The sequence below is a fragment of the Callithrix jacchus genome, chromosome 4 (genome assembly GCF_049354715.1).
Source record: "Callithrix jacchus isolate 240 chromosome 4, calJac240_pri, whole genome shotgun sequence".
Classification (NCBI taxonomy): Eukaryota; Metazoa; Chordata; class Mammalia; order Primates; family Cebidae; genus Callithrix; species Callithrix jacchus.
In genome coordinates this window covers 78,746,431-78,772,683 of record NC_133505.1, presented here as the reverse complement: position 1 = coordinate 78,772,683, position 26,253 = coordinate 78,746,431, and the positions used below count along the sequence as shown (strand labels likewise).

At 41.9% G+C, this 26,253-nt stretch overlaps 1 protein-coding gene across 12 annotated transcripts in view; it reads right to left on the bottom strand.

The window, feature by feature from the left end:
- Positions 1 to 26,253, bottom strand: part of CD109 (CD109 molecule) — a 305,344-nt gene that overhangs the window by 139,015 nt on the left and 140,076 nt on the right. For 8 of the 12 annotated variants that reach the window (XM_054254174.2, XM_054254172.2, XM_054254169.2 and 5 more), the window contains one exon: positions 12,759 to 12,931. The exons of 2 other annotated variants lie outside the window; for them this stretch is intronic. Coding sequence is in view for 5 of the 10 variants with exons in the window: in XM_054254169.2 (XP_054110144.1) it covers positions 12,759 to 12,931 (173 nt within the window). In the remaining 5 variants the exon portion in view is untranslated. Of the gene's footprint in view, positions 1 to 12,758; positions 12,932 to 14,038; positions 14,245 to 26,253 lie in introns of all 12 variants that reach the window. 2 more of the 12 variants (XM_054254171.2, XM_002746730.6) reach the window with 1 other exon arrangement.

Here is a 26,253-nt window from a genome sequence, read left to right as displayed (position 1 = left end):
CCCAGTATGGCGCTCTTTTAAATCACTAACTAAAGATACACTCTGTCATGTAAGATTCTTCTTAGCGTTTTTATAGATAACTTAATAAAACTCTGATCATTTCTGTGTACAACCAGAGACAGTCAGGCTCAAAACCCTCTCAGATGCTTTCTCCTTCCCAGTGCTGCTGAGGCAACTCAAAAGAAACCTTGTTTGAAGGCTTCGCATTTGGCAGAGCCTGAGAACTGGCCGTTTGATTTACAAATAGAGTCAAAGCTATTTTTAAATTGTGTAATAAGCATACACAAAAACTAACCTTTCCTTAACTTTTTAAACAGACTCTATAATACTATACATGCTGCCTCTTCTGACATCTGTCCTCACCAAATAGCTCTGGAAAGTCATTGAAGGGAAGAAGTAGCATGTAATTGGAAATCCAACTAGGTACAGAAATACTCTCTATAAAAAAAAGTGGATTTTCCACTATATATATGCCTCACTTAGTGTTTGCTGCTTAATTATTTTTGGCAGCCTTTTGCTACTTGGTCATATGCAATAATACATTTAAGTTTATGATCACTTTTTTAGCTAAAAATTTTGATCTCTTTATCAATTTACTAATTTTTTTCCTCATTCTTCAGCAGTTTCTTTGATCTACAGATAAACAAGGTGAGAAACAGGGGTTTTCCCCCACAAATTCATGGAAAAACCAAACTTTAAAATACAATGTTTTTTAGAGAGTGAAAAAATAGACATTGGAGATGCATATGGGAGGCAGGTGAGGGATAAGAAATTACCTAATGGATACAGTGGACACTGTTTGGCTGACGGCTGTACCAAAAGCCCAGACTCTACCACTATCCAAAATATCCATTAAGAAACTACACACGTACCGCCTAAATCTAAAATTTAAAAAAATTTTTTAATTTAAAGTAAGAATTAAAAATACAGTGTTTCTGCTTCACACTTTAATGTCACTTTAAGGCAAAACAACTATTGGGTAAATTCAGTCTACACAGAAAACACAAGTATTTCAAGCAAAACAAAACCAAACAAAAAAAAATCTCCTTTGGTCCCTTACATATTCCTTTTATTTTTTTCTCTCTTGTTTGCCTTTGCTTACAAATATCTTAATAAATATGAGTTTCATAAATAAAGTTTTGTTCCATTTAGACCGCTGAGCGAAAAAAAAAAACAGGTCAAACACAAACCTACTAAAAGTAAAATAGACTAAATGTTAGGTTAAGTACAGATTAAAAACCTAGAGTCAAGCAAGGTTTTTGGCTGCTAAATGTACAGGGCATTTTTAATGGCAGGGTCGGCAATCCACAGCCTACAGACCCATTTTGGCCAATGCCTGTTTTTTGTACAGTTCATGAACTAAGAATTAGTTTGCATTTCCAAACAGCTGGGGGAAATATTAAAAGAATAATAATATTTCGTGATAAGTAAAAATTATATGAACTCCAAGTTTCAGCATCCATAAAGTTCTGTTGGTACACAACCATGCTCATTTGTTTATGCACCATCTACAGCTGCTTTTGAGCTACAAAGGCAGAGTTGAACAGCTGCAATGAAGACCTCAAGGTTGGCAAAACCCACATGCTTAGCATCTGGCCATTTACAGAAATTTTACCAACCCTCATGGCTCTTTTTAGGGAGATTTCCTTCTTCCTCAAGGAATAAGGAATAAGATTGAAGACCCACCTAAGCCAGAATGAGATAATACTTAAGAGATGTATCAGCAGGAAGACTTGGACTCATGCCACGGGTTTGTGGTCAGGCATCAGTATTAATATCCGATACCGGGAAGCACCACGTACAACACAGTTCACATTCCCTGAGTGTTTTCTATGTACCAAGCGTTGTGATAAATGTTTTAAAGACATGCACTAAAAAAAAAAAAAAAAAAAGGAAATAGAAAAAATGGGTGAAATTAATTTTAATAACATCTTATTTAATTCAATAGGCCCAAAATATTAACATTGAATGTTAAATCATTATTTTAAAATCATAAGTTTTATTGCATTTCTTGGAACTAAGTATTCAAAATCCACTTTGTATTTTATACTCACAGTGCATCTCAATTTATATGAGCCACATTTCAAAAGCTCAAAAAACATATACGGTTAGTAACTACCATATTGGATGATACAGCTCTTAAGTATTATCTCATTTAATCCTCTCAACAATGCTATGAGGTGGGTACTATTATTAGGTGAGACTAGGGTTCAATTTCAGTGTGGCTCCCAAGCTCCCACTGTAACCCACTATGCCTCCTAAACAGTGCAGGAAAGACCCAGCTAGAGTAGTGCAAACATAACCTCATATCCCTTACCTCCTTGTTCCTCCTCTGTGGCTTGCTGCACTCTCATTTACTATTTAGATACAGCCACTCTTTCATCTTTTCTCTCTTATCTATGTTGTTACTGCCTCAAGCCCCTATGTAGCTATGTAGGTGACCATACCTCTTTGATCATTCCTCTTCAGCTGATCCATAAATAAAGTTTATGGATGGGCTACAGAGTCATCCGCAGCATTCAGACCATACCCCCACCCCCGACTCCCAGGTCCATGGCAGACACAGCTAATTCATCCAGCTCTCTAGTCCAGTAAACCCAGGCTTGACTTTGAAACTGTCAACACGGCATTCCAACCAGCCTCTATACTCAACTTGGGCTGATACATGAAATGAAGCCTACTCTGCTTCCCTGCGAAGAACATAGGCACAAGAACCGTGTGTGGTCACCAAATATTTATGTCACCCAGCATTGTGCCATATGCAATTTGGTGCTGAATAAATTTGAAGTGCTCAGAATAATATATTCCCTGTCTTATCTTTATTCCTGAGGAGCTTTAACATATATTGCAGTGAAACCTAAGTTTGTTATACGAAATCATTTCTGCCAGCTACATTTTCATAAATGTAAATTCCTAACACAGCCCTGCCAAAAGGGAGCTACTAGGTATTCTTTAAAAATTTTCCTCTCCATTTATTTCCAAGCTCTTTACCAGTCTGGTTTTTGGATTTTATTTTATGAATTGTTTCTTCAGAACTAACAACCCATAGACCTGCCTTCTACCTACCTACTGCTACTCCCTCCACCAAACCTTTGGCCAATTTCAACCCAAGCCTTGCAAGGGAAGCAGGTCACCTCATAGAATTCGCTGAGGGAAGTGAAGAATAGAAGAGATAGAGCAAGACCAAGATCTACTTTAATCCTCCTTACCAAGTTTTATCATTGCACCTTTAATATGCTGGTCATCTTGGCCCAGACCAAGGGATGGTGAATTACAAATCCACTGACAACCATGGCAGTAATAAAGTAACCCTATCAGCTCCTCTCAAGCTTCAACTGAGTCATATCATCATCATAAACAGCCCTTTCCTCTCTCTCTCCTCCCTGTGTTACCTCCCCCAGATACCAGTGTGAGTTCCAGACACCAATGTGAGTTCCAGCCCCTGTACTCCAATTTCCCTCAATCCAGCGGTGACCTTGTTTAGGGCACCACTAGGGAAGATCTCCAATCCTCTGTTTCTCTTTCTGATGTGCCACTACTTTTAACTTTTACCCCCATTTCTTATAAAGTGGTGGCCAGATCTGTGCAATTTAGAGGTAGGTAGATATGTTTTCTTTATTTTTATTTTTTAGAGATGGGGTTTCACCGTTGGCCAGGCTGGTCTCAAACTCCTAACCTCAGGTGATCCAACCGCCTCTGCCTCCCAAAGTGCTGGGATTACAGGCATGAGCCACCAAGCCCAGCCAATAAGTTTTCTTAAAACTGTATTTCAATTTCATTCTTCATCTCAATTTCATACCTCAAAATATTTCTTCCCTTACTGATTCTCTTCTATTTCTTTCTTTCATCAAAGGATAAAGTATGAGGTGTTTTTTTTTTTTAAGATAATCCAATTCCCTCTGCCCCTAATACTGATCTCACCACTTCCAACCCAGGAATTGTCCACCCTCCCCTTTGCCTTAACCACTTTCGCCTTTCTAATATGCCTTTCAAGAGACCATCCACCTCTCTCCTTTCAACCACCAAACTTCTGGAAAGAATGGATTCTGATAATATTTTTCACCATCCATTTATTCCTTCAAACTTGCTTTTGCTCTCAACATTCAACTTAAAGCCATTTGCTTAAGGGTCACCAATGTTCCTTCCTCTGTCCTCAATTCTTCTCTGACCTTCTGAGAGAACTGATACTATTGAACCTTCTGGCTGGTTACAGTGGCTCACACCAGCACTTTGAGAGGCTGAGGCTGTTGGATCACAAGGTCATGAGTTCAAGACCAGCCTGGCCAATATGGCAAAACCCCATCTCTACTAAAAATACAAAAATTAGCCAGGTGTGGTGGCATGCACCTGTAGTCCCATCTACTTCGGAGGCTAAGGCAGAAGAATCGCTTGAAACCGGGAGGCGGAGATTGCAGTGAGCCAAGCTCACACCACTACACTCCAGCCTGGGTGACAGAGTGAGACTCTGTCTCAAAGAAAAAAAAAAGAAAGAAAAAAAAATTTCCTTCTTGGAACTTTTTCTTCCCTTGGCTTCTGAGATATTTTCAATCTACCCTTCTCTGACTCCTCATTGTCTATCCTTTTCTTTTCCTTTTTTTCTAGGGACAGGGCCATGCTTTGTTATCCAGGCTGAAGAACAGTGGCACAATCATGGCTCACTGTAGCTTTGAACTTCCAGGCTCAAGAAATCCTCCTGCCTCAGCCTCTGGAGTAGCTAGGACTACAGGCACATGCCACCACATCCAGCTAATTTTTTTTTTATTTTTAGTAGAGATGAGGTTTCAATATGTTGTCCAGGCTGATCTCAAACTCCTGAGCTCCAGCGATCCACTCACCTCAGCCTCCCAAGTTGCTGGGATTACAGGTTTGAACCACGTCTTCTCCCTTTCATTCACTTATTTTCCTCTTTCCAAGCTTCTGTCATCTGTCTTATTCTTTCCATGAGCTCTGTCTCTCTTGTGCATCTCATGTATTTCCAGGACTTCAAAATATTGTCTGCCTCTATGAAAACAATGCCTAAATCTCTCTCCCCAGCTGCGATTTCAAAACTACCTGCTGGACATCTCCACCTGAATGTCTCCCCAAACTCACAATCCAAAGCAGAATGAAACGTCCTTTCAGAAAGCACATACACAAACCCCTGTCTCTAAGGACTGCCACACCCAGCCAGCAGCTCTTTCCTCTGGCACACCCTTCCCGTCTCTACTACGTGAAGTAACTGTTCCCTCCAAATGCCAAATATGTCAGCAGAGGTGGGACATTTATGAATGGACATCTGTATAGTTCTAGAAGTAAAAGGTAACAGTACCAGGCACAGAGTCACACACAGGAAGCACTATTTACAAACCACACTGAATTTTTTAATACAAAAAAATAAAAACTCCTCCAGCCTTCTGCACTTTTAATATTATACTATCCTTCTGGGACCTCTGAATCTCCTCCAGTGCTTTCCCTTCTCAATTCCCCACCCTCTATTCATTCATGTTTCACATACAGCAAATAATCAATAAAAAAATTCATTAATGAGAAGAAATGTCTGTGGGGAAACTGCTAGTTTCAGCATTGTAAAGCTTTCTTCACAGGACATAAAGGATCAACAGTAACCCAGCCCAAATTCTTATAGGATCTGTTTTCTATTTCCACCACAACCCTTCAGTGAGTCACTAGGACAGTGACTCATTCAGTGCTAGAAGAGAAGCAGCACATGTTTAACTTGGAGTTTAAAGAATCAGTGTGTTCACTTTTAACTTCACCCAATTGTTGATTCACAATCAGACCCCAAGTCATGTTTCTCTGCAGCTGAAAATGAACACCAGCACTTAGGATTGAGGGCTGCTTAAACGCAAACATGAAAGAAGTCCAGGAGGAGCCTTCCCTCCACTGCCATGAATCATCACAGGCTTGCAGGGGCATGCCACTCATCCTGGAGCTTTCCAGTATTTGGTCAAGTACAATTTGTGAGATACCAAAGGGCAGTTGTTCCCATTCTAATGTGGCTAAGAATCACCTGTGGTGATGGTGGAACATAAAAGTTAGAATCTCTTTTTTTTTTTAGTCTTGTTCTGTACCCCAGGCTTGGGTGCAGAGGTGCGATCCCGGCTCACTGTAGCCTCTGCCTCCTGGGTTCAAGTGATTATCCTGCCTTGGTCTCCTGAGTAGCTGGGACTATAGGCATCTGCCACCACACCCAGCTAATTTTTGTATATTTGGTAGAGACGGGATTTCACCTTGTTGTCCGGGCTGGTCTCAAACTCCTGGCCTCAAGTGATCCACCCTCCTCGGCTTCCCAAAGTGCTGGGATTACAGGCATGAGCCACTGCACCCAGCCGAGATTGTGGATTCTTACCCATGTCTTGAGGGAGGCCATGAATCAGCCTTTTTAATAAATATAGTTTGCACTTTGAGAAACACAGCAACAGAATTTAGTTTTTAAAAGGTCTATGAAGTGTCTAACCCAGCCCCCACCCCTTGTACAGAACCATTAGGGCATAAAGAGCAACTCCACCTTGAGCTAAAATAAGAAACTTGAACAATATGCAAGTAAGCATTTTTAAACTCCTTAGTTAGCCCTATTTGCTTCCATATCAGAAGAATCAACATTTGTAAACATATCTTAGGTCTTAAGCTTGGTTCTTCATATGTTAGCAAAGTTTCCTATAGTATAATGGAAATAGCACTAGACTGCAAATTTGGAAACCTGCAATCTGTTTCCAGCTCTGCCACTGAATAAGTGATTTAACCTTGGGAAAATCCCCAAACACCATGCCTCACCTGTCTCCTCAGCCATAAATTCTGTGATTGAATTGGCTTATCTTTGAGGTCTCCTCCAGCTTCAAAACTCTGAGAGTAAATTAAGAGGAGATCTGCTCCAAGCAAAAGTACTTAGAACCCAGAAAAAAAAGGGGGTGGGGAGCTGGCATTTCATCTTGTAATTCTTTTGATTCAAATTAGATTTCATTAGATCTAGGTCTACACTACTGCAAGCAAAGGAGAAAATGATTTTAGTGGAAGATGACTCTGCAACATTGCGTCGATATCCCAAAATCAAGGAAACAAAAATACTTCACTCTCTTTCCAGCAATAGAAAAGCTTATGGTCGCTGGACCTCAGATACAACTAACTTCAAATTCAGGCTTCACCATTTACTAACTGGGTTAACTCAGAAGAACTAATTCTTCTCTTTGCCTCAATTTCCTCACCTCCAAAATGAAGACAAGAGTATCTGCTTCATCGGGTTGTTGAAATTAAATAGTGTGCATAAAGTCCCCGGCACTATGAGGAAAGCAGATACTCAATATGTTAAATCCCTTCCAATCCCTTCCTAGGGATGTGTCTTTTATAAAGTTCCCAGTTCAAGATCATCACAATAGGTTCTTAACAATCGCCTTTGACATAAACTGTTGCTACTCTCTTGCAGTAACAATAGCTACCATTTTCTTGAATAATTTCTTTGTGTTAGGTGCCTTGAATATGTTACTTCATTTAATACTCACAATACCCATACAATTGTGTAAGGCAGAAACCACTATTTTTCAGATAATGAAACTGAAGCCCAGTGAGATCATGACTGCCCACAGCCAATCAACCACTAAGTGGAATGGCCAGCACCGGTACCCAGGTAGCCAGGATCCAGAGCCCAGGCACATTGTGATTATGCTGTGATCCTTTATTCTCAGGTACCACCTACCTGTTAATATACATCACACACAATAGCAAAGATGATGTGGGATTGAAAAGCTTACACTCTTTAAAAATAATTCTCACATAACTGCAGGTTGAGACTGAATTCTGTTGGCAAAGCTGCCTGTGGAAACCTGCCCTGGGAGATCTGCCCACACGCTACACTAATTAATCTACTTTCATGAAGACCATGGGGCTGATTTTATCTATGAGGCATGAAATGTATTTTCAGGAGCTTTGTTTCCACCAGAAAACCATCCTAACCGAACTGGATGATTTTTTAAGTTTTTCAGCTAATATCTCAAATTTTAAGAATTTCACAGTTACTGAGCCAGGATGGAAAATAAAATATACCACAGTCAACGTGAGAAAGACAACAAAGGAAAAAAACAGATTTTTTTTTAATCTTAAAAAAAAAGGAAGTTAACGTTCCATTAACTCTCCAGGATTTTAGGACAACAAGAAAAAGCAAGTTATTAAAGGCTATAAAGACACATTTATAAAGTACATCCTACCCCAATAACTCAATGGGAAGATAGAAATAGACTTGGCAGCATTTAAAAAATGGTGCCCCAATCCAGCAAGCACTCACCAGGAGATGCCCGTGCAGAGTTGCCAAATTTTTCAGTAGGCATTTTCAGATTAGGTTTTTGGGAGTTTTTGGTTTTGGGTTTTGTTTTTGTTTTTGTTTTTGATATACAGTCTCACTGTGTTATCCAGGCTGGTCTTGAACTCCTGGGCTCAAGCAATCCTCCCACTTCAGCCTCCCAAGTTCTGGGATTATGGTTGTGAGCCACTGCACCTAGCCTCCAGGATTTTTTCTTAAATCCGGTTTACACGAAACTAGTGATGATAAATTCATTAATGAGGGAGAAAGACCATATTCTTTATTACTTGAAGTGACTCTGTTCAGGAAAACTACTGAAAGTTTACAAATGAAAATGTCAAATTATAGCAAGAAAAAGGAAAATAAAACAGAAATTATGGTTTCAAGGACATCAAAAAATTAAATTATTTTATATGCCTTAACAGATGAGAATACAGGTCTAAAAATGTTCTTAACCTTTTTTTTCTTAATTTGGCATGGAACTCCAGAGCAACCTCACAGTAAGGAAAGAGAAAAAAACCAAGAGGGGAAGAGTAAAAAGACAAACTCACTCTCCACCCAGTACAATAGTCTGACTTGATTTCAAAGCCAATAGCTGTTCTATCTTCTCTCCTCTGGTAATTACTACCTGCTGAACTTTTACTATGCTTTGTCAATTATGTTTATTTAACTAACTCTTTAGGCAAAGGAAGATAAGATTAGGAACATAGTTCTATTCACTATGGAGATCATGGTGATGATGCTGATAGTGGTAGGGGCAGTAACAGTGGTGATCGTGACAAGCAATCTTCTGAATCTCACTACTAAAAAGATACGGATACACCTTCCCCAAACTCTGCGAAGTGTAGTAGAAATATTTTTTCTAAAGGTCTATTAATCACCAAAAAAAAACCATAATCAATCCCCAAATGTAGAATTAAATGAATAACAGTAATATAACCTACACTCTTGGCCTTAAAAGTAGAAATGTAAATCAAATCTCCCCCATATCTGTCAAACAAACAAAGGAACTCTTCACTGAAGAAAAACCATACTTCTTCACCTTTATTAAGTACATTCTGCATTCATACCCTTTAGTTATTACTATTTCTGACACAAATTAAGCCAGAAATCTATTACGGTTTGGGTAAAACGCCTCCCTACCCTGAGGATTTCTAAGAAGTCCAGGACTGCTGGAAATAAGCTACCGAGAAACAGTCTACTGCCTTACCCAACTCTACTAGAAGATAAATCTTAATTAAAACCAACCTTTTTCTGAGGGGGTGGGGTGGCTCACAAGAAAATGATGAAACAGTCAGGCTCAAACCTATAATTCCAGCACTTTGGGAGGCTGAAGCAGGAAGATCACTTGAGCCCAGGAGTTCAAGACCAGTCTGGGCAACATAGAAAGACCCCATCTCTACAAAAAAAGTTTTTTTGTAACTAGCCAGGTATGCTGGCACTTGCCTGTAGTCCCAGCTGTTCAGGAGCTGGGACATCAGGATCACTTGACCTCAGGAATTCCAAGTTGCAGTGAGCTATGATCTCACCACTGCACCACCGTACTCTAGTCTGGGCAACAGAGCGAGACCCTGTCTCTTAAAAGTAAAAGGTATTTATTTGTTGGTGTTAATATGATGGAGAAAACAAACAAAACACAAATCCAGATCCAGATACTTGAAGATCCAGACCCCTGATTTAGAAGCCCTGGGGCATCTATGTATTGTTACAACTGGAGAAGCCAAATAAAGCAAAGGATATGAAGACAAGCAGGGAGAAGTGTCTAGATCCTCAAGTCCTCACATTACAGGAAGCATCTGCTCTGAGAACAATAACTCCCAGCCTCTGATAATAGAATAACATTCTCCTTTGAAAGAGGTGAGTGCTCCTAGCAATGGCATTTTCAATGAAACTCTGTATCAATAGAGTCAAAAACAGCCCATGAAAGAAGCAGCATTTTCCCTCTTTCCCTTCCACAGATCCACTGCTACCAGGACAGCTTTGCCTGACCCACTCTTGAGCACTTGAACTTTCCCACAGGCATATGAAGAACCCTTCTCCCAAAAGAAGATCTAAGAATAAAGCTGAAAACCAAGCCACAACAACATGCACCCCCAATGCAGGTACTATTTGTTGCAAAAAAAGAAAGAGACTGATAACGGAGATCACAGAAAAGACATACCAGGTGAAATTCTAGAATTAGAGTATGCAAATGTCCAAGTAAAGCTCAAATATTTATCAAAAACATCCATATATATTCTGGACCTGTGAATTGCAGGAAAACTGCCACACTAGTAGAACCAAGATTATAAATTCTTTTTTTTTTTTTTTTTTTTACTTTTACTTTCAGGGATGCATGTGCAGGTTTGTTATATAGGTAAATTGCCTGTCATCGAGCTTTAGTGTACACATGATTTCATCATCCAGGTGATAAGTGTGGTACCCGATAGGTAGTTTTTCGATCCTCTCCTCTTCCCACTCACAAATTCTTAATGAATAAATAATAAATGTGGAACTACCTTAAGTATTATCTCCTGTGATTTAATATTTCAATATTTTCTTTAGCAACTATTATAAGATCCGGATTCATTCATTTTCAGAAATGACAGTTCAATAATGAAAGTTGAAGTCTGGGGTCCAAAGTGGCTCCCGCTGGAGGTTGTGGCACTTGCGAAGGCGAGGTCATGAGTTCAAGGCTAACCTGAGCAACCTCATAAGCTCAAACTGATTGGCAAAAAAAAAAGAAAGTTGAAGTCTGCCCCCATGTAAAAGGAAATGAGCTTTCTGCATCTTCTTCTGCTGTAATGTTATACTAATATTAGCAATTGTTGTTTACTGAGTGCCTAAGAGGTACTACATGCAGATTTTAACATTATAACTACCCTAGGAAGTCAGTTTCATTATTTCCATCTTATAGACGAGGAAACTGTGGCTCAGAGCAGTTAAGTAACCTACCCCAAGATCACAAGTAGCAGAGTAGTACCAGGATTCAAACTCAGATCTTATGGGCTAACCTATTCCTCCCTCCAGGGAAATATGGCCTCCCACTTCCCTGACATTGCTCCTGAGGGACAAAGTGGCCTGCCCCTACACATACTATCTCTTCCTGACTTCTATTCCAAATATACCTACCCAGTGAACTTCCAGTGGGGAAAGAACCACAGATGTAGATAAACTTTTACTTTTATTTCATTTCATGATGATGTTCATTTCTCTATGCTTGTAGAAAATAAAAACTTATGTAATGAACTGTTATGGAATACCATCCACCCTTCATTATGTGCCTTAAATGATTTTTTTTAAAGAACTCTTAACATTATAAAAATGTATGTCTCAGCAGGGCACAGTGGCTCACGCCTGTAATCCCAGCACTTTGGGAGGCCAAGGTGGGTGGATCACTTGAACTTAGGAGCTCGTGACCAGCCTGGCCAACATGGTGAAAACTTGTCTCGAAAAGTAATAATAATAGGCCGGGTGCGGTGGCTCCCCAGCACTTTGGGAGGCTGAGGCAGACAGATCAAAAGGTCAGGCGATCGAGACCATCCTGGACAACACAGTGAAACACAGTCTCTACTACAAATACAAAAATTAGCCAGGCATTGTGGCATGTGCCTGTAATTGCGGCTATTCGAGAGCCTGAGGCAGGAGAATCACTTGAACCCAGGAGGTGGAGACTACAGTAAGCCAAGATCGCGCCATTGCTCTCCAGCCTGGGCAACAGAGTGAGACTCCATCTCAAATAATAATAATAATACTTAATCTAAAAAAAGAAAAAATACAATAAATGTTCATTTTAATGAAAAAAAAAAGTTTAAGTATTTAAGTATTTACCCCTTCCCCCAACATTGTTTTTCCCTTAGTATTGAAAAAGAAGACATTCTTTGGCCCAATTTAATCTTGGGCCATGTTAACCTGAAACAAGAACCAAACGTGGTTCTCTTACAAATGGTTCCCACTTTCACGCTATTTTCTTTTTTTCTTAGAACTTTAAAACTTAAGAAGTATTCCATAAAACTGGATTTTAACTATTGTGTAGCTTCTCCTTTCCTTCCCACAGGCCTATTCTGTAAAATACTTTGCACTCAATAAATATGAGTTTGTGTTACAGACTAGCCCATTTCCTCTTCTGAGGCACACAGTAGGCTACACTTCCCAGCCTCCTTTGCCTCTGAATATGAGCAGTAGTGATGTGAGCTATTTCTAGGTCTAGCCACAAAAACCTTCCACACGCTCTTCCCATGCTCTTCCCCTGCAATCTTGGGAGCCACGTGATAATGGAGCCACAGAATGGAAGGAACCCGGGTCTCTGAATCTGCACTTGGAAGAGCATGGAGGAACACCATCTAGGACTTTACATGAGTGAGAACTAAAAGTATGTTAGATAAGGTACTGCAAATTTGGGGTTTCTCTGTTACACCACCTAACACATGACCTTATTAACATATTCCAATTATTACTGCAGAAGGGTAAGACTTTACACAGTTTACCTTACCTTTTTCAAAGACTCCTTCTGCTTGCAGGACGGAGACAGTGAGGTTTGATGTTGTCTTGAGCAGCTCCGCCTTCACAGTGACCTGTGAGGGGCAGTGTTCCAGAAGCTCCACCCCAATAGTCACATTGCCTCCAGGCCTGATGATCCCTGGAGCTGTCACCAGAAACCGGGGCCTAAAGAGTTTCCAACAAGGGAAAAACAAAGTTTCTTATCCTCACATCTCCTTTCTTTTGTGACCTTCAGATTTCATAGTGTGAAAGGCACTACATACTGTGCCAACTGCAGTTGTTTCTGTTAATATTGTCCACTGCTCTATTTAGCAAATGCTAATTGAAATTCCCATTGAAATATGGGAATTAACAACCATAATACCCATAAATCAATTTTAATGCAGTAATTCATGCACCACTACCAGAGGAAAGCTTGTGTTATTATTTCCATTTTATAAACCACAAACAGCACAGAAGGAACCATGATGTTAATGGCTTGCACCGGGGCATGCTGGAGTCATTGGCAAAGCAGAAGTCTCTAAGCTTCTCCTTTACAGACAACCTTATCCCAGAGTGATTGCTTTCTTCTTCTTCTTCTTCTTCTTTTTTAACAAAGATTTTGCTTTCGTATTCAAACCTTTAAGCTTGAGTATCTGCCCAACGAGGGAAAAAAATTATTTAACTAATACCATTGATTGAAATATTCCATTTGAAAATAAGCTATCACTGATGAAAATTCCAGGTATAGAGGAGCATAAAAGGAGTCATTAAAGCAGCACTTTCTCTGCTCTAACTAGGGGTTATGGCTCAACTACAGAAATCTTTAGGAATGAATGGGGCTTTCCATTACTGGGTGCTGTTGTTAGTTATCTTCCTACAATGTCTGCACCTGAACCCAAACATCAGTCCCCTCCGCCACACTTTTTATCTTGGTTAGAAAAAATATATCGTATGTCTTTGAGAGAAGAAACGCAATCTGGGAGCAAAAGGTTGAGAAGCAAAAGGCAGAGGCAACGTGGACTAAAAACAAAATGACTCTCTCCAGAAAGTTGTTAGGGCCAGGGAGACGCTTAAACAACTTCAGGAGTGAAGAAAGTAACCGTTCCATGGAGAGCCACGCTGAAGCTTAGTCAAACCCGCCGGCCAGTGCCGGGCTGGGGACCGCAGTCGCGCGGGCGTTTCCCACCCTCTGCGGCACAGCCCCTGCTACCTCCCAGAAGCCCCTGGCCAGAGCCGCAGATCAGCCCAGGCCCGCGCGCCCGCGCGCCCCCCGCGCGCCCACGTTCCTACCCCGGGGCCGCGGCCAGGGCGGCGGTGCACACGCAGAGGAGGTGGGCGGCGGTCAGGAGCGGCGGGCCCTGCATCTCGACGGCTTCTGCCTGGGCGACAGTCCGCGGCCGGAGAACTTCGCGGGCACTGTGGGGTGTGGCTTGCCACCTCCTCCCTGATTTTTTTTTTCCCCTCAATTCTAGTTTAGCAATCTGAAATGGGCGCGCCTAACAGCAGAGTGAGAGATCTAAATTGAGACAGGAGTTGGAGGCTCCACCCCTCTCATCCCCATCACAATGGCGCTTCTCGCTGCTCTGGCAAACATCGCAAATCCAGAGGGGTGAGAAAGCAGGCGGCCCCACCTGGCCCGGGCGTCCCCTCTGGCCACGGAGAACTGAGCGCGTCCACTTCCCTGGCCCACCGGGTTCCTCAGGCTGTTTACACTAGCGCCCTACCAACTGATGCCCAGGGTGAGTAAACAGGCCCATCCTTGTGAGAAGAAATTCATAGCAGCTATGTGAAGTGGAAAAAAGTCAATCATTGTCCTCCAGACTATGAGTCAGAATCTTAGAGAAACGGCACACACAAACACACAGACACACACACACACACACACACACACCCAAACGGGCGCATTTCCTGGGTAGTTATTTAATGTATATGAATGGAAACAGAAAAACTTACTTTCCTTAAAACAAAACTTGAGGTCTACTGCTTTTCTTTCCAGAAAATGTTATGTTTTCTCACCTTTAAAAAAAAAGGGGGGGAAGAAGAACAGAAAGAAAAAAGAACTCTGGCACTGCAGACATTAGGTGTTGCTACTTGGAACCCTGAAAAACAATTATCTAAGAAGATGCCTGTATATTTTTGCTACAGAAAGAATTCGGCAGAACTGTAAAGCTTTGAGCAATCTCACTGAACACAATTAGGGTTGGGTGGCTCTCCTGTCAGAAGGAAGGCCAGCGCCAGTGGTGCCCGGGAGTTACTGATGCCCAACTCTTCCCAGTCCTGGCTTGTTTGCCGCTCCTCTCCCCTGCTCTCTGTCAGTGCCACCATCTTCAGATGACTCAGGTTTCACCATGACTACACCATAAAAGCAGAGAACTGCCAGAAACTGTTGGAAAATAGACACATTCAGTCCCTGACAACTTAAACTTTCAAATTCATGGAGAAATTTTAGATGGTAGCATTCTAATACGGGGCAAAATGCAAACGGAAAAGAGGTCAGCAAAAAGATGTCTCATGACACTATGTACTAAATAAGGAAACGTTAGAAAGTAGCACCTAGACAAACTGTGGTTTGGGGAGTCCAGGACTTGCTTTCCTCCCTTTCCTGTTCCACCCTTTTTCTCCCTGCTGAACAGCTTGCAAAGGTCCTAATGTCCTTTTCTACAGGCAGCCTATCTTTAGTGGCCAATTCCTGTGCACACAGGACTTGGGGATGGTGAAAAGAGTCTGTGTGGATCCCTGGGTGCTGACCTGTTCCTGGCACAGCTGTCACTGCTGGTCTCCTTGCCTCTGTTGTTCAGAGAGGAGGACCAGGGTCAAGTGTGGGCCAAGCACCAAGGCCTAACTCAGTGCTTCTCACATGCCAATGTGTATGAGAATCACGTTAAAACACAGACACTGACTTGGCAGGTCTGGAGTGGGGACTGGGATTCTGCTTTACTTTAGCAGACTGACCCATGGAGGCTCTACAAGTGGGGCAGTTTTGGGGCACTTGGATGAGCATGGGCAATTAGGAACACAGAAAATTCTTCTCAATCTTTCAGTTCATAAAGGTGGATTCGTAAATTCAGGTTCATTCTAGAGATAGGTAAACATAAGAGGGACTGCAAAAGTTTAGTTGATAATGTTGCCTCCCAAGAAGACTTACAGAAAGGCTTAGAAGCACATTGTGTAAAACTAAATGTGTGGATTTTAAAGTGATGCCACCTTCCTGTTTATGCCCTCCTTCCCACAGTACACATTTGTTGAAAGGCATAATCATGCAGAAATTTAGGCATATGAGTTTGCACAGAGACAAGGCTATTACATGCCTGGCACAGAGTATCTATTCAATAAAAATTTGTTTAAAGGATTAATGAAAAAAATTCATCTCAGTGGTGGGTTTTTTTATTAAGAAAAATTGAAAACAAGGCCAAGTGTGGTGGCTCACACCTGTAATCCCAGCACTTTGGGAGGCCGAAGCAGGTGGATCACCTGAGGTCACCAGTTAGAGACCAGTCTGACCAACATGGTAAAACCCTCATCTCTACTAAAAATACAAAATTAGCCAGGCATGGGAGGTGTCACAATCTGTAATCCCAGCTACTCAGGAGACTGAGGCAAGAGAATCGCTTGAACCTGGGAGTTGGAGGTTGCAGTGAGCCGAGATCACACCATTGCTCTCCAGCCTGGGCAAAAAGAGTGAAACCCAATCTCGAAAAGAAAAAAGAAACAATGAAAATGGGCATCGTAGCTCACACCTGTAATTCCAGCACTTTGGGAGGCCAAGAGAGGTAAATCACTTGAGGTCAGGAGTTCTAGACCAGCCTGGCCAAAATGGTGAAACCTTGTCTCTACTGTAAAATACAAAAATTAGCCCAGCGTGGTGGCCCATGCCTGTCATAAAAGCTACTCGGGAGGCTGAGGCACGAGAATCACTTGAACCCAGGAGGCTCAGGCTGCAGTGAGCCAAGATCTTGCCACTGAACTCCAGTCTGGATGACAAAGCAAGACTCTGTCTCAAAAAAAAAGAAAAACTGAAAATGGTCTGAACATGTAACAATAAGAGATTGCTTTGCTATCATTTGGATATGTGTCCCCCAAAGCACATGCTGTAATGTGATCCCCAGTGTTGGAGGTAGAACACAATGTGAGGTGTTTAGGTCCTGGGGGTGGATCCTCATGAATAGATGAATGTCCTCCCTGGGGGTGAGAGGTGAGTGAGTACTCAGTTCCCACAAGAACTAGTTGTTAAAAAGAGCCTGGCGAGGAGGACTCAAGATGGCGCTGTGAGAACAACCCAGGATTGGAGTTCTCGTTGTGTCTGCGGAGAGGTGAGTCTGAGCTGCATTTCCAGACTGATCTTTGTTGCCCACGGAACGGGGAAATTCCCAAGTGAAGAGGAGACGCGGGACGCCAGGCAGATATTCCGCCTGGCAAAGCCGGCAGCCGGGGTGGCGGCGGCCGGCCCTACCCAGCGCTCCCCACAGGGCGCACTTGTCCGGGTGCCCCGTTGAACCGGCAACCGGAGACGTGAGAGGGCTGGACTTGAGACTGAGCTAGACTTGCACAGTGGGCCAGCCCAGGGGATTGCAGGAACAGAGCGTTAGGATTGGCCCAGTGGGACGAACAAAACCGCGATTTCAAACAAGTCCCGTGCAGACGGCCAGAGACGCTCTGAGGGGGAGGGGCAGCCACCATTACCGAGGCAACCCGCCCCAACTGAGATACACGCCCATTGCTGACGCAGCCAGCCGTTGCCGAGGCAACACGCTACAACAGAGAGACTCCGCGGCAGGGCGTGGCGGAAAACAGCAGAACAGCTGAGCCAGGGCGAGCCTCACAACAGCAGGGCGGAGCCTCGGCAGGCAAACAGTGGCTAGTCTGCATCCTAGCTTGGCAGGACCTCAACGGACATCCAAAAATAAAGCCCAAACCCCTCAACACAGAGCATTTGAGGAAAAAAAAGAGTTTTTTTAATAAGCTCTGTTGCAGCAGAATCAAACATAGCAGCCTAACAGCCCTGAATGAACAACACAGCTCACAGCTCAGCAATTAAACCCCTATAAAGTACAAACTGTCTCCTCAAGCAGCTCCCTGGACCCTCTATATCCAAAAGACTGACATTAGGCAGGCACCATCCTGGGACAAAGATAGCAGAAAAAGAAACTGGTAGCATCCCTCGCTGTGCCACAGCTGCTAGAGGTGCACCCCAGACAAGCAGGGTCTGGAGCGGACCTCAGCAGTCATACAGCGAAGGGGCTAGACTGGAAGAAGGAAAACCAAGCAACAGATATACTTCATCATCAACATTCAGGGTGTCCACTCAGAGACCCAATCGAAAAGTCAGCAACTACGCAGACGACCAGCGGACAAATCCACAAAGATGGGAAGAAACCAGCGCAAAAAGGAGGAAAACACCCGAAACCAAAACACCTCGCCTCCTAGAAAGGACCAAAACTCCTCACCAGCAAGGGAACAAAGCTGGACGGAGAATGACTGCGACGAAATGACGGAATTAGACTTCAGAAGATGGATAATGAGAAACTTTGGTGAGCTAAAAGATCATGTATTAAATCAATGCAAAGAAACTAAGAACCTTGAGAAAAGATTTGAAAAAAGATTCGAGGAAATGATAAGAATGGATAACTTAGAGAGGAATATGAATGAATTAAAGGAGCTGAGAAACACAATACGAGAACTTCGCGAAGCATGCACAAGTTTCAATAGCCGAATTGACCAAGCAGAAGAAAGAATATCTGAAGTCGAAGACCAACTCAATGAAATAAAACGAGAAACCAAGATTAGAGAAAAAAACGCAAAAAGGAATGAACAAAGTCTCCAAGAAATGTGGGACTATGTGAAAAGACCTAACCTACGTTTGATAGGTGTACCAGAAGGGGACGAAGAGAATGAATCCAAGCTGGAAAATACTCTTCAGGACATCATCCAGGAAAATTTCCCCCACCTAGAAAGACAGGCCAACACTCAATTGCAGGAAATTCAGAGAACACCACAAAGATATTCCACAAGAAGAGCAACCCCAAGGCACATAATCGTCAGATTCAATAGGGTTGAAATAAAGGAGAGAATACTAAGGGCAGCCAGAGAGAAAGGTCGGGTCACCCACAAAGGGAAGCCCATCAGACTCACAGCAGATCTCTCAGCAGAAACACTACAAGCCAGAAGAGAGTGGGGGCCAATATTCAACATTCTTAAAGAAAAGAACTTTCAACCCAGAATTTCATATCCAGCCAAACTGAGCTTCAGAAGTGAAGGAAAAATAAAATCCTTTGCGAACAAGCAAGTACTCAGAGATTTTGTCACCACCAGGCCTGCTTTACAAGAGCTCCTAAAAGAGGCACTACACATAGAAAGGATCAACCAGTACCAGCCATTCCAAAATCACACTGAATGCTAAAGAGCATCAACATAATGAAGAATCTACAACAACTAACAGGCAAAACAGCCACTTAGCATCAAAATGGCAGTATCAAATTCACACATAACAATATTAACCCTAAATGTAAATGGACTAAATGCACCAATCAAAAGACACAGACTGGCAAATTGGATAAAAAGCCAAAACCCAGCAGTGTGCTGTATCCAGGAAACCCATCTCACCTGCAAGGATACACAAAGGCTCAAAATAAAGGGATGGAGGAAGATTTACCAAGCAAATGGAAAGCAAAAAAAAGCAGGAGTTGCAATTCTCATCTCCGATAAAATAGACTTTAAAGCAACAAAGATCAAAAGAGACAAAGAAGGCCATTACATAATGGTAAAAGGATCAATACAACAAGAAGAGCTAACGATCCTAAACATATATGGACCCAATGCAGGAGCACCCAGATACATAAGGCAAGTTCTTAAGGACTTACAAAAGGACTTAGACTCCCACACAATAATAGTGGGAGACTTTAACACTCCACTGTCAATACTAGACAGATCTACCAGACAAAAAATCAACAAGGATATCCAGGGCTTGAACTCAGACCTGGAGCAAGCAAACCTGATAGACATTTACAGAACTCTCCACCCCAAATCCACAGAATACACATTCTTCTCAGCACCACATCACACCTACTCTAAAATTGACCACATAATTGGAAGTAAAGCACTGATCAACAAATGCAAAACAACTGAAATCATAACAAACAGCCTCTCAGACCATAGTGCAATCAAGTTAGAACTCAGAATTCAGAAACCGACCCAGAACCGCACAGCTTCATGGAAACTGAACAACTGGCTCTTGAATGTTGACTGGGTAAACAACGAAATGAAGGCAGAAATAAAGAAGTTCTTCGAAACCAATGAGAATGAAGACACAACGTGCCAGAACCTCTGGGACACATTTAAAGCAGTCTCTAGAGGAAAGTATATAGCAATAAGTGCCCATATGAGGAGAATGGAGAGATCCAAAATTGACACCCTATCGTCAAAATTGAAAGAGCTAGAGGACCAAGATCAAAAAAACTCAAAACCTAGCAGAAGACAAGAAATAACTAAGATCAGAGCTGAGCTGAAGGAGATTGAGACACGAAAAACCCTTCAAAAAATCAATAAATCCAAGAGCTGGTTTTTTGAAAAGATCAACAAAATAGACAGATCACTAGCCAGATTGATTAAAAATAAAAGAGAGAACAACCAAATAGATGCAATAAAAAATGATAAAGGGGAAATCACCACAGATTCCACAGAAATTCAAACCATCATCAGAGAATATTACAAACAACTCTATGCGCATAAACTAGTAAACCTGGAAGAAATGGATAAATTCCTGGATTCCTGTGTCCTCCCAAGCCTAAACCAGGAGGAAGCTGAAACTATGAATAGACCAATAACAAGGTCTGAAGTTGAGGCAGCAATTAAGAGCCTACCACACAAAAAAAGCCCAGGTCCAGACGGGTTCACAGCCGAATTCTACCAGACACACAAGGAAGAGCTGGCACCATTTCTTCTAAAACTATTTCAAACAATCCAAAAAGAGGGAATACTTCCCAAATCATTTTATGAGACCAACATCATTCTGATACCAAAACCCGGCAGAGACCCAACGAGAAAAGAAAACTTCAGGCCAATATCCATGATGAACATAGATGCAAAAATCTTCAATAAAATATTGGCAATTTGATTGCAACAGCAAATCAAAAAACTTATTCATCATGATCAAGTAGGATTCATCCCGGGGATGCAAGGCTGGTTCAACATACGCAAGTCTATCAATGTAATTCACCACATAAACAGAACCAAAAACAAAAACCACATGATTATCTCAATTGACGCAGAGAAGGCATTTGACAAAATTCAACAGCCCTTTATGCTAAAAACCCTCAATAAACTCGGTATCGATGGAACGTATCTCAAAGTAATAAAAGCTATTTATGACAAACCAACAGCCAATATCATACTGAATGGGCAAAAACTGGAAGCATTCCCTTTGAAATCTGGCACTAGACAAGGATGCCCTCTCTCACCACTCCTATTCAATATAGTACTGGAAGTTCTAGCCAGAGCAATCAGGCAAGAAAAAGAAATAAAGGGTATTCAAATAGGAAAGGTGGAAGCCAAATTGTCTCAATTTGCAGACGACATGATAGTATACCTAGAAGACCCCATTGCCTCAGCCCAAAAACTCCTGAAACTGATAAGCAACTTCAGCAAAGTCTCAGGATATAAAATCAATGTGCAAAAATCACAAGCATTCGTCTACACCAATAACAGACTTAAAGAAAGCCAAATCAAGAGCGAACTGCCATTCACAATTGCTACAAAAAGAATAAAATACCTTGGAATACAACTCACAAGGAACGTAAGAGACCTCTTCAAGGAGAACTACAAACCACTGCTCAACGAAATCAGAGAGGACACAAACAGATGGAGAAACATTCCATGTTCATGGTTAGGAAGAATTAATATCGTGAAAATGGCTATACTGCCCAAAGTAATTTACAGAATCAACGCTATCCCCATCAAGCTACCACTGACTTTCTTCACAGAACTGGAAAAAACCACCATGAACTTCATATGGAACCAAAAGAGAGCCCGCATAGCCAAGTCAATTCTAAGCAAAAAGAACACAGCGGGGGGCATCACACTACCGGATTTCAAACTATACTACAAGGCTACGGTAATCAAAACAGCATGGTACTGGTACCAAAACAGAGATATAGACCAATGGAACAAAACAGAGGCACCGGAGGCAACACAACATATATACAACTATACAATCTTTGATAAACCTGACAAAAACAAGCAATGGGGAAAGGATTCCATGTTTAACAAATGGTGTTAGGAAAACTGGCTAGCCATGTGCAGAAAGCAGAAACTGGACCCCTTCCTGACACCTTACACTAAAATTAACTCCAGATGGATTAAAGACTTAAACATAAGACCTGGCACCATAAAAACCCTAGAAGGAAATCTAGGCAAAACTATCCAGGACATAGGAGTAGGCAAGGACTTCATGAACAAAACACCAAAAGCATTGGCAACAAAAGCCAAAATAGACAAATGGGACCTAATCAAACTCCACAGCTTCTGCACGGCAAAAGAAACAGTCACTAGAGTGGATCGGCAACCAACAGAATGGGAAAAAATTTTTGCAGTTTACCCATCTGACAAAGGGCTGATATCCAGAATTTACAAAGAACTCAAACAGATTTACAGGAAAAAAACAAACAAGCCCATTCAAAAGTGGGCAAAGGATATGAACAGATACTTTACGAAAGAAGACATATATGAGGCCAACAATCATATGAAAAAATGCTCATCGTCACTGATCATCAGAGAGATGCAAATCAAAACCACATTGAGATACCATCTCACGCCAGTTAGAATGGCGATCATTAAAAAATCTGGAGACAACAGATGCTGGAGAGGATGTGGAGAAAAAGGAACACTTTTACACTGTTGGTGGGAGTGTAAATTAGTTCAACCATTGTGGAAGACAGTGTGGCGATTCCTCAAGGCCTTAGAAATAGAAATTCCATTTGACCCAGCAATCCCATTACTGGGTATATTTCCAAAAGACTATAAATCGTTCTACTATAAGGACAGATGTACACGAATGTTCATTGCAGCACTGTTTACAATAGCAAAGACCTGGAATCAACCCAAATGCCCATTGATAATAGACTGGATTGGAAAAATGTGGCACATATACACCATGGAATATTATGCAGCAATCAGAAATGATGAGTTTGTGTCGTTTGTAGGGACATGGATGAATCTGGAGAACATCATCCTCAGCAAACTGACACAAGAACAGAAAATGAAACACCGCATATTCTCACTCATAGGTGGGTGATGAAAAATGAGAACACATGGACACAGAAAGGGGAGTACTAAACACTGGGATCTATTGGGGGGGAAAGGGGAGGGCCAGTGGGAGGGGGAGGTGGGGAGGGATAGCCTGGGGAGAAAAGCCAAATGTGGGTGAAGGGGAGAAGAAAAGAAAGCACACTGCCATGTGTGTACCTACGCAACTGTCTTGCATGCTCTGCTCATGTACCCCAAAACCTATAATCCAATAAAAAAAAAAAAAAGAAATTAAACACAGACATATCTCATTAAAAAAAAAAAAAAAAAAAAAAAAGAGCCTGGCACCTCCCGCTTCTCTTGTTTCCCCTCTCACCATGGAATCTCTGCACGCTAGCTCCCCTTCCCCTTCCATATGAGTGGAAGCAGCCTGAGGACCTAACCAGAAGCCAAGCAAATGCTAGAGTCATACTCCTTGAACAGCCTGCAAAATTGTGAGCCAAGTAAACCTTTTTTTTTTTCTTAATAAATTACCCAGACTTGGGTAATCCTTTATAGCAAACACAAAACAGACAAAAACCAGAAAATAAATTACAGAATATCCATGCAATGGAATACTGTGAAATAATAAAAAACTATTTGTTTAATTGTAGCTTGTTTAATCATCTAGAGACAAGTATTCATATTTATACGTTATTAAGGAGGGTGCTTTAGTCTGTTCTCACACTGCTAATAAAGACATACCTGAGGCCAGGTGCAGTGGCTCACACCTGTAATCCCAGCACTTTGGGAAGCCGAGGCTGGCAGATCACAAGGTCAGGAGTTCAAGACCAGCCTGGCTAACATAGTGAAACCCTGTCTACTAAAAATACAAAAATTAGCTGGGCATGGTGGCGGGCGCCTGTAGTCCCAGCTACTTGAGAGGCTGAGGCAGGAGAATCACTTGAACCCAGGAGGCAGAATTTGCAGTAAGCCAAGATTACGCCACTGTACTCCAGACTAGGTGACAGAGCGAGACTCCTTCCCCCACACACACAAAAAGAGAAAATGCCTACCTAAGACATATCTGAGACTAAGTAATTTATAAAGGAAAGAGATTTAATTGATTCACAGTTCCACATGACTGGAGAGGCCTCATAATTACTGTAGAAGGCGAATGAGGAGCAAAGTCAAGTTTTATATGGCGACAGGCAAGAGAGCATGTATAAGAGAAAAATGATCAGATTTCATGAGACTTACTATCACAAGAACAGCATGGGAAAGACCCACCCCTATGATTCAATTACATCCCACTGGGTCCCTCCCACAACGTGTGGGAATTGTGAGAGCTACGATTCAAGATGAGATTCAGGTGGGGACACAGCCAAACCATATCAGAGGGGAAATCTGTTTTATAAAACAGATTTTAAATTTCATTCTATTTTTATTAAAAAAATAGTGTGTTCATGTATACATACACATTACAGATCTATGCACTGAAGAAAGACTTGAAGGATATTCACCAAAATGTTATCAGTATCCTGGTGACTACCTGGATATCCCAAGTTTCCTACAATAAATACATGTTATATCTCCTTTAAGAAGAAAAAAATAATAATTATATTGTTTCAGTAAATAATTTTTGAGGGGGCATCTTAGATGCTCTTTTGAATAAAATTCTGAATTTTGATACCAAAAATATCATCTATACTTCTTGCATGAAAACTAAATGGTCTCTTGGATAAGAACCCCACACTGTTCCTGTGTCCCTCCTGAGCTGCCTTTGGGGTGTTGATATGGTTTGGATCTATGTTCCTGCCCAAATCTCATGTCAAATTGTAATCCCCAATGTTGAAGGCGGGGCCTGGTGGGAGGCGATTCAATCATAGGGGCAGATTTCCCCCATGATGCTGTCCTTGCAATAGTGAGTTTCCATGAGATCTGGCCGTTTAAAGGTATGTGGCACCTCCCCCCAACTCTCTTGGTCCTGCTCCTGCCATGTAAGATACCATGAACCCATACATCATTCCCCTCTGCTATATGTTGGCAATGCTAAAGTTGATACCATGAGTAAAATCTCCTTGAGGCCTTCCGAGAAGCAGATGCTGACATGCTTCCTGTATAGCCTGTAGAACTGTAAGCCAATTAAACTTCTTTTCTTTATAAATTACCCAGTCTCAGGTATTACTTTATAGCAATGCAAGAACAGACTAATACAGACATAGTTCAAGGGGAAAGGCAGAACCACTCTGAGTGAGACAGACCCTAAGCAATCATGGGAGCTGGTGGGGCAATCCATGCAGGCCATTGCCCCTGCATGTCGTATAGACCCTAAAGTCACTATCAGTCAGCCAGGGGAGAAAAACTAAATGTGGCTAAAAACAAGGAAAAACTGATTGAGAAGTGGAACCCATGTCCATCTTACCACCTCCAACTTCAATGTCATGGGTAACTTTCAGGAGAAGCTGGCATCCTTTGTCCAGAGCTGCATGTGCATTTGACCCACAATCCAGAAAAACTGAAGGGAGCCTCTGAGAACTAAAGGAGCTACAGGCCTGATTGTGGCTCTGAACCCACAAAGTGAACTAGCACATTAGTAACAACATGGGCAAGTGTTCCCACCTGCCTAGCACTCTGAACAAAGCTTCAGGAAGTAAAAAAATACAGATGTGTGGGGTATCCCATCTCCCCTTTATAGAGTCTCCTCTGTCCATGACACCATAACCCAGCTGGAGGCTTCCCTGGGGCCACCTGAGTCCAGGCCCCCATCAGATGGAAATTGGAAGGGGTGAATGCAGGACTGGCAGGGAGCCGTTGCCTTTCCAGTCTCCCTCCCCAGCCATATACTTCTGCCTTTAGAAAAATGATGGGGAAAACCTGGGCTCCTTCTTTTTCCAGAAAGTGTTAATTGCCTGTGGGTTCTGGTGGCTGGGGAGAAGAACTGAAAAGCAGAGTGCAGCTGGGTGTCTTAAAGGGAAGAGGGGAAGAACAGGGCAGAAAACTGAAGGTGACCCTATCTAGCCCCCTGGAGAAGGGGTGGGAGGTCAGGTAGAGTTGTTGCTCAGTACACAAAACTTAACATGATGAGGAGGAAAAAAAGGAAGAATAAAAATCACCCACAGTCTTACCAATACCCAGAAATAATCATTATTTCATTTTGTTGTATTTCCTTCCTCTCTTTCTCCACATAATTTGCTGGTATCTTTTTTAAAGAGTATGTTATAAATATAATACAGTTTTGTATCCTGCTTTCCCCACTAATTATTCCATCTTAAGCATTTCTTCATGTT